This window comes from Ranitomeya imitator, chromosome 7 (genome assembly GCF_032444005.1).
Source record: "Ranitomeya imitator isolate aRanImi1 chromosome 7, aRanImi1.pri, whole genome shotgun sequence".
Classification (NCBI taxonomy): Eukaryota; Metazoa; Chordata; class Amphibia; order Anura; family Dendrobatidae; genus Ranitomeya; species Ranitomeya imitator.
Genome location: NC_091288.1, coordinates 32,407,840 through 32,417,596, shown reverse-complemented (window position 1 = coordinate 32,417,596; position 9,757 = coordinate 32,407,840). Strand labels below are relative to the sequence as shown.

At 41.5% G+C, this 9,757-nt stretch overlaps 1 protein-coding gene across 3 annotated transcripts in view; it reads left to right on the top strand.

Moving 5' to 3' along the window:
• Nucleotides 1–3,839: 3,839 nt before the first annotated feature.
• PLA2R1 (phospholipase A2 receptor 1) overlaps nucleotides 3,840–9,757 on the top strand; it is a 93,117-nt gene continuing 87,199 nt past the window's right edge. For 2 of the 3 annotated variants that reach the window (XM_069733025.1, XM_069733024.1), the window contains exons 1-3: nucleotides 3,840–4,052; nucleotides 5,829–5,993; nucleotides 7,300–7,413. In XM_069733025.1, the coding sequence (XP_069589126.1) occupies nucleotides 3,968–4,052; nucleotides 5,829–5,993; nucleotides 7,300–7,413 (364 nt within the window). In that variant the 5' untranslated portion in view covers nucleotides 3,840–3,967. Of the gene's footprint in view, nucleotides 4,053–5,828; nucleotides 5,994–7,299; nucleotides 7,414–8,104; nucleotides 8,222–9,757 lie in introns of those variants that run through there. The other variant, XM_069733026.1, reaches the window with a different exon arrangement.

Sequence of the window (9,757 nt, the reverse complement as noted above, 5' to 3'; positions counted from 1 at the left end):
CGACGCAGAAAAGGTGAACGGCTGGACTCTACATGCCTGGTTCCCCCCGTGAAGCATGGAGGAGGAGGTGTGATGGTGTGGGGGTGCTTTGCTGGTGACACTGTTGGAGATTTATTCAAAATTGAAGGCATACTGAACCAGCATTGCTACCACAGCATCTTGTAGCGGCATGCTATTCCATCCGGTTTGCGTTTATTTGGACCATCATTTATTTTTCAACAGGACAATGGCCCCAAACACACCTCCAGGCTGTGTAAGGACTAAAGGGCTATTTGACCAAGAAGGAGAGTGATGGGGTGCTACGCCAGATGACCTGGCCTCCACAGTCACCAGATCTGAGCCCAATCGAGATGGTTTGGGGTGAGCTGGACCGCAGAGTGAAGGCAAAAGGGCCAACAAGTGCTAAGCATCTCTGGGAACTCCTTCAAGATTGTTGGAAGACCATTCCCGCTAACTACCTTTAGAAGCTCATCAAGAGAATGCCAAGAGTGTGCAAAGCAGTCATCAAAGCAAAAGGTGGCTACTTTGAAGAACCTAGAATATAAGACATAATTTCAGTTGTTTCACACTTTTTTGTTAAGTATATAATTCCAGATGTGTTAATTCATAGTTCTGATGCCTTCAGTGTGAATTTACAATTTTCATAGTCATGAGAATACAGAAAAATCTTTAAATGAGGTGTGTCCAAACTTTTGGTCTGTACTGTACATGCATATACGTACACGTGTGTATATATCTATATCCATATATATATATAGAGAGAGAGAGACATTTCCACATTACTGAGATAGGAGATGACAGTTGGTGTTCACAAGATTCTATGGAGATTCTATGGAGAGTGGAGGAGGAAGGAGGAGGGGAATGTAGCGGCAGACACAGATATTCTGAACTATACTTTTTGAAAATTGTCCTGCCTTTATTGGATTCATAAAATGCATACATTTTAATATCAAATAGGAAAGGATTAATATGATGATTCTGACATGGAATTCCAAAGGAAATACACCAGTCTCAGCAGGTCTACGAGATATATTAACATCATGGGTGCAAGCGTCCAGATTTCAGTCTTCAAATCTCCAGACAATAATTCAAAATAATAACTCAAAATAAGATGAACGGTAGCACACCAAAAGATAGATGCAAAATTAATGGGTTTATTTAGCCCATCTGTCACAATTGAGCCCTATTCACATGGGGTAAAACATCGCTGTTGGGCTAAACAAAGTTCATATATTTTGGAGTGCAGCCGTCCTTGTTATTTTGGGTCACGCCATCTATCCATTCATCTATCTGTCTATCTATCTATCTATCTATCTATCTATTATCTATCTATCTATCTATCTATACACACTGCTCAAAAAAATAAAGGGAACACTAAAATACCACATCCTAGATATCTCTGAATGAAATATTCCAGTTGCAAATTTTTATTCATTGCATAGTGGAATGTGTTCAGAATAATAAAACATAACAATTAGCAATGTAAAGCAAACTGAAAATCCCATGGAGGTCTGGATTTGGAATGATGCTCAAAATCAAAGTGGAAAATCAAATTACAGGCTGATCCAACTTCAGTGGAAATGCCTCATGACAAGGAAAAGATGCTCAGTAGTGTGCGTGGCCTCCACGTGCCTGTATGACCTCCCTACAATGCCTGGGCATGCTCCTGATGAGGCGGCAGATGGTCTCCTGAGGGATCTCCTCCCAGACCTGGACTAAAGCATCTGCCAACTCCTGGACAGTCTGTGGTGCAACGTGACATTGGTGGATGGAGCGAGACATGATGTCCCAGATGTGCTCAATCGGATTCAGGTCGGATTCAGCACCACATGTGCTACTATCTAAAAATTGATCAATCGATTCACTTATCTATCCATCATCAAAATTTTGCTGAAGAAAAGTGGCCAAAAGTTTTGAGACCTTTTTATTTATTTATTTTTTTTCACAAAGTTTGCTGCTTCCGTTTTTCTAGGGCCAGTTTGCATTAACTCTAGATTGTTATGAAAGGTAATCAGATGAATTGCACAAAATTGTAATTGAAATTGTAAGTCATTCCTTACCATGAATATTAACTTAATCGCAAAAACACCATTCAGAGAGATTGGTTCAATAGCTGTGAATGAGACTTCAGAAAGTCCATCGAGTAGCAGAACCTTCTCCTATAGAGGATTCAGACACAGGATCAGTTTAACCCTTGTGTAGAGCTTGCTCTGGAATGGTAGCAGGCGGCTGACATTCTGCAAGAAGCGCAGGGATTGGACCGCTGAGAGCTGGGGTAAAGTTATCTATGATGAAACTCTCTTCAGATTGTTTGGTACATCTGGAAGAATGACTGTCTACAGCAGTGTTCCCCAAGTCCGGTCCTCAAGAGCCACCAACAGGTCATGTTTTCAGGATTTCCTTAGTATTGCACAGGCCATTGAATGCTTGCCTGTCCTGGTGATGCAATTATCACCTGTGCAATACTAAGGAAATCCTGAAAACATGACCTGTTGGTGGCTCTTGAGGACCGGACTTGGGGAGCACTGGTCTACAGCAAAGCATCCTGAGACCATTCATGTGTGGGGGCTTCTCATCAATGCAGGGGGCTCACTCATAAGTTAGCCTGAGAACCCTGCCATGAATAAAGAATGGGGTCTAAAGATCCTCCGAGAGCAACTTCTCCAAACCATCCAGGAGCAATTAGGTGATGATGCTTTTTTCCAGCATGATGGAGAACAATGTCACAAAGCAAAAGTGATAACTAAGTGATTTAGTAAATAAAACTTTGACATTTTGGGTCAATGGAAACTCGAAAAGCTAAAGACGAAAATAGTTGTAAAGTTTTCTTTAGAACTTTTCTTGCACTTTGTTCACTTTATATTTGAACTATTGTTAGGGTCCTTATTAGAGCATGGGGCGCCATACCATTAAATATTAGGGTGCCAACCTCCGTAGTAAGGCAGGGCGACTATCAGGGAATACCAGGCTATTATTAATTGCTTATATACCTTATTGAATATATATTGACACTTTTTTGTATTTACCCTGATGCTGTATCTCTAATATACATTAGTATTTGTCTGTTAATGTTTGCTATGAGTCATGCTTTTAACATATTATTAAAAGTTAATTTTTATTGGTCTATTTTTGTCTTCAGGTTTATAGACCTAGCTCTCTATCGATTTTCTAGGTTTTGGTGTCAATGGAAACTCCCCAGGTTTCAATCCTACTGAGAATCTGTGATCAATCCTCAAAAAGCCGGAGGATAAAAAATAACACAGAAATGATGGTAAACTCCAAGCCGTGATTAGGAAAGGATGGGTGGACTGGTCATCGGTCAGGATTGTGCCCAGAAGCGGCATACCAGGGCAAAGGGCTGAAGTCCAAACTTAATGTATTTGTCAATAAAACTTTAAAAACTTCCGGAATGCTGATAATTGTACTTCATTGACCATAGGAACAGCCGACTAAAAGATCTGAAAAAACTGAAGCAGCAAACGCTGTGAACACCCAATTTTGGACAGAATACATTGAAGGCATTATACTTTTTGCTGCTAGATGGAGCTAAAGCTTTTTCATTCTCCTCTGTTACTCTGGCTCATACCAGGAACAGGGGATGCACAGTATCACGCAACTATTACACAAAAGTGTCAATCAGAAGACTAGGACATTTTATTGACAACCCCGGCAGAAGCTGCTATTTCAGTCATATTGGTTGTCACTGGGCTTTAATAAGAATAAATCTACCCTAAATGTGATCAGTTAGGTCTACAGTATGGTCAGCCAGTACATAGCAGTCCTAGTATCCCGGCTCCTCCTGCTCCTATAGCTCAGCCCACATCCTCCACCATCCCTCACCTCCCCGGCCCTCGGTGGCCCGAAAGCAGCTGTATTTTTTTGCAAAGTTTTCGGTTGCACACGTTCTTCTGATTTTGTACCAGATTTGGAACTTTGAGAAGAAGTGCTAAGAGCTCGGTCACCGGCGATGTCTGCCCTACGGCACCATATCACTGGGTTACTATGTGGGATCCTGGTGCCTTATATTTCTGCACAACTCCCCGGGGAAATCCGTGAGTGTAACTTATACAGAAGCTCATGTGTGACTATCCACAAACTGACTCTCCCGCTCTATTACTAATACTGTGTGAATATTGTAACTTTTACTAATATTATACAAAAGAATTCTTGTTACTGTTCCGACAACTGCTGCAATAACACTGGGGACCTTTTCTGGGACTAACTGCTTGCAAGCTGGAGTCACTCTGCTACTTTTAATATCATCAGATGTTGCCCTTCATCAGGACATTGTCCAAATCGTCACCACCTAATAACAACCCTGCCATGAAAGCCACGGGGGCAGATTTACCGATATGTAATTGCACCTAAACTATGTCGTAAAATGTACAAATAAATGGTGCATTACGGCCCATTATGTTGCATCATGTTTTAGACCTAGTTATTGTGTGTTTACACCTCGCTAATAAAAAGAAATGTGACTTAATAGGGATCAAATGCAAAAGCGTGTGCCAAATATTAGACAGGATTGGTAAATCTGCCCCACTATATACACGTTACTATTCTCTTTCGCAGACTTGTCAAGTATCAGTTGTGAGCTATTCTTTATTTGCATGATATAAATGTATATGGCAGTGCGGGAGGTCTGAATCTTTGCATTCCAGCTTCTATTCTGGAAGCATCGGGGACTGCTGGTGACCTGTTAAATACAGAGCAGATTGCTCTTTCCAATGGGGCATTTTTAGAGCCCCATTACCGAAATTAGTGGGGGTCCCGGCAATTGGACACCCACTGATCTGCAAGTTTTCGCTTACCCTTGGTGAATAACCCTTTGAGATTTGTTAGCACACCACATTTAGCTGCCATACTTTTTCCAATGACTGGTGTTAAATATCAATATTATGCATATTTAGGTTGGAGCTACATGGTAATACGGCAATAATTTTCATGCAATTCACACAACGAAATACATTTGGGCAACCTGCTGTCACGCAACTATATTAGAGCTCCGATATTGCTGTAAAAAATGGCCAAATTGTATCCAATTTGCAGTCGAATAAAACTTGCTTTGCAGTCTAAGACAAGTGTGTCACGTGTGATCTGCAACTAGTGCCGAAAAATCTAACACATTTGGGAACAGTAGGTTCCGTACAGCCGTAGGTTGGAAGTTGCAATGCGACACCATAGGAAATCATAAGATGTGATGTTGCAATGTCGTGCAACACATATCACTGTGCAGCCGTAGCCTAAATGAGACAGAAATTTGGATTAATTTGCACAAGAAAACCACTAGCTTACAAGCCTTGGGTCAGATTTATTATGCGACTCCTTAGAAAGTTTGGAAAAGTGTGCAAAATGAATGAGTGAAAAGGCGACAAGGCTTAAAATGTGTTGAAATTGTGACAAGATGTTGGTGCAATTATGAGTCTGATGTAAACAATGGCGTAAGGAAAAGTATCTAGGAAGATTTGACGTCTTTATCGCACTAAATTTGGTCTCAGTCTGGTTTAATGTAAAATCTGCTATTTTCAGTTTTTCCAATTAGCTGATAAATTACTAGAACCGAGGGTGTAGCTGTGGGGTTCAGGGGTAGCATTTACGTCTAGGCCCTGGAGTATGAAGGCATCCGCAGGCACTTTTTTCATATAAGAAAACACTAGAATTACAAATGACACATGATAGATGCGGCGATGTAACATTACATTGGAGCTTTTGCATGGGTGCTCACAAGCTTAACTCTCCTTCTTGCCTTTATGACTATGGTTCTTGCATATAGTGTACATTTTCACCCGGAATCATAAAAACATCTTGTTTACTGAATTTGCTCCTAGGTGATGGCTGTGATCTTCTATGGGAGGAAAACAATGTCACACATATTTGTTATCAGTTCAACTTACGATCCGATCTCTCATGGATAGCAGCTCGGGCGTCCTGTCAGGCTCAAGGGGGCGATTTGCTAAGTATCGTGAACATGGAGGAGCAGAACTATATTTCCGGTAAGTGTCTGATTGGTGCAATCCTACGCTATGTGACTTAGTGCAAAGAAAGGAATAATAATGCAATAACCATCATCAGTAAACACAATGTCTATCTCAGCGTACATTAGTAAGAAATATATAATGCAGAAAATACCTGTTTCATTAGTCGGGGGAGACGATGCAACATTTCCAGCACCCATAATGTAAATCCGATATCACATTTGTAGAAATGGTAAAATATACCATGGCAATAACAGCCACGAGCTGCAACAATGTAGAAACCTTAAAGAGAATCTGTCATGTTCCCAAACGCTATTAACCTACATGTATGGAGTTCATCTGCAGGCTAATAGCGTTACAATGCTGTCCGACTGTCCTCCTGAAAGGGCAGCTACCGGGAGAAAATTACATTTATTTTTCCCAGCAGCCGACTCAGTCATAGAGGCATGCACGGGTTGGACAAAGTCAATTATCAGTACACACCCCGACACTTTGATTGACAGTTCACTCTTCACAGGTGCGCTGCAGCTGCTACTCACTGTGTGCTGAGTGTTGACTGTTTTCAATCCGGGCACCCCTCTATGACTGGAAGCTGACTACTCCTGGGAAGCATAAAGTTCCTTTTGTCCTGGTAGTTGATCTTTCATTGAGGCGGCTAGACAGCATTGTAATGCTATTAACTTGCAAATTAAACCTATATCTGCCGGTTAATAGCGTTTGGGGACATGACCAGTTCCTTTTACTTTAACAGAGCACAGAAGGAGCTTTGACAATCCACAGTTACAAAATCCATATAAACATTTTGTTTATGCCAATTTTTCTATTTATGACTGATATTTTCCTATAAACCAATTGTCCTTTTGGAATAACTCTTATAAGACAAATTGGAGCTTATAGATGTTATGAAACGGGGTCACATCAGAGTCATTCCTCTATGTTCGCAAGAAGAAAGTCCTTGTCCTTTCAGAATCTCAAAGTCACCAAAAGTCCAGAATTTTTAGAAACAATCCCAACAAAGTTAGGCATGAAAAGGGACATGGTTTCCAAAACTCCCTCCATAAGTGGTCTATGTGTCTTATAGTCCATAGATTCCCATTGATTTGAGTGGTCAGCTTGTATTACCTAGAAGTGTTGTCCTGTTGGAAACTATTTTTTAACAAACAGGCCCTCATGGCTGAGACCCCTTGCAGTCATACGGAAATGCAGTGTTCCCATGGATTATCTAACTTCATTGAGCAGTTTTTAATATCTAAATCAATTATTTGGAGCCAGCAAAAAAAATAAGAATTAATCAACTAATGTCTCTTCTACATGGGCAATGCAGATAGATTAAAGAGTGCCGACACCACGTTATGGATTGGCCTTAACCAACTGGATGGAGTATTTGGATGGCAGTGGTCGGATGGGGCAGCCTTGGCATTCGTCAACTGGAAAACAAGTATGTTTCATAGTACCATATATAAAAAGATATGTAATATATAGGATATTATATATGGAGGATACAGCCCCCTATATAAAAAATTTCTTGTGTCAATTATTTATCACACAATGTTCATTTCAAAATTTGCAAGTTGTATAATAAAGGGCTGGCGCTCCCATTTTTAGCTAGTCATTAGCGGCAGCTTTAAAATCACTGCGGCTGATGATTTTATTTGTGAAGCTTGTAGTCCAACAAGCAAACATCCGAAAAAAGAAAATTCTATGGACTAGATTTTAGCCTACAAAGTACAGTAGGTTCTGCTACCAAGGGTTATAAACATCCACAGTAGGGTAGGTTTAGATAAAATATCAAGTAAGGGTACAGTGGAGTATGTAAATCAGTGATGATGTTGGAATCTGTACAGGGGTATATACATATATACATATACAATAGGTTAGGTATAGATAGAATTTCTAGTAAGAATGCAGTGAAGTAGATTAGTCCATAGACTAACATATATATATATATATATATATACATATATATATATATACACTATTACCGGTATACAGTATTTAGTGACGGTTAAATATATGAGTTCCAAATAAGGGGATAACAATAAATATCTTAGCTAGACAGGATCATAGTAGTAGATTATAGAGTAACAAATTCCTGCTCCCTAATGCTTGTTTCACATTTTCTTCATCAGGGGGTGCACCCTGATCACCCATCATGCCCCCTGGTGAAGAAAGGGTGAAACGTGAATTGGGACGTGGAGATGCAGATCTAGCACTTTGTCTTACATGTGCTACTCTGAGATCAAAAGGTATGATCATGTCTAGTTAATGTGTTTTATTGTTAACCCCCTATGTAGAATTTATACATTGCTCAAGAAAATAAAGGGAAGACTTAAACAACAGAATATAACTCCCAAGTAAATCAAATTTCTGTTATATCAAACTTTCCACTTAGGAAGCAACACTGTTTGACAAGCAATTTCACATGCTGTTGTACACATGGAAAAGACAATAGATGGAAATTATTGGCAATTATCAAAACACACTTAATAAAGGAGTGGTTCTGCAGGTGGGGACCACAGACCACATCTCAGTACCAATACTTTCTGGCTGATGTTTTGGTCACTTTTGAATGTTGGTTGTGCTTTCACACTCGTGGTTGCATGAGACGGACTCTACAATCCACACAAGTGGCTCAGGTAGTGCAGCTCATCCAGGATGGCACATCAATGCGCACTGTGGCTTGCTGTCTGTCAGCATAGTGTCCAGAGGCTGGAGGCACTACCAGGAGATGTGGAGGGGCCGTAGGAGGGCAACAACCCAGCAGCAGGACCGCTACCTCAGCCTTTGTGCAAGGAGGAACAGGAGGAGCACCATCAGAGCCCTGCAAAATGACCTCCAGCAGGCCACAAATGTGCATGTGTCTGCACAAAAGGTTAGAAACCGACTGTATGAGGATGGTCTGATGGCCCGACGTCCACAGAAGGGGGTTGTGCTCACAGCCCAACACCACGCAGGACGCTTTGCATTTGTCACAGAGCACCAGGATTGGCAAATTCGCCACTGGTGCCCTGTGATCTTCACAGATGAAAGCAGGTTCACACTGAGCACATGTGACAGACGTGACAGAGTCTGGAGACGCCGTGGAGAGCAATCTGCTGCCTGCAACCTCCTTCAGAATGACCGGTTTGGCAGTGGGTCAGTAATGATGTGGGGTGGCATTTCTTTGGATTGCCGCACAGCCCTCCATGTGCTCGCCAGAGGTAGCCTGACTGCCATTAGGTACCGAGATGAGATCCTCAGACCCCTTGTGAGACCATATACTGGTGCGGTTGACCCTGGGTTCCTCCTAAAGCAGGACAATGCCAGACCTCATGTGGCTGGAGTGTGTCAGCGGTTCCTGCAAGATGAAGGCATTGAAGCTATGGACTGGCCTGCCCGTTCCCCAGACCTCAATCCGATTGAGCACATCTGGAACATCATGTCTCGCCCCATCCACCAACGTCACATTGAACCACAGACTGTCAAGGAGTTGGCGGATGCTTTAGTCCAGGTCTGGGAGGAGATCCCTCAGGAGACCATCCGCTGCCTCTTCAGGAGCATGCCCTGGCACGTGGAGGCCACACACACACTACTGAGCATCATTTTCTTGTTTTGAGGCATTTCCACTGAAGTTGGATCAGCCTGGAATTTGATTTTCCACTTTTATTTTGAGTATCGTTCCAAATCCAGGCCTCCATTGGTTAATAAATTTGATTTCCATTGATGAGTCTTGTGTGATTTTGTTGTCAGCACATTCAACTTTGTACAGAACAAAGTATTCAATGAGAATATTTCATTCATTC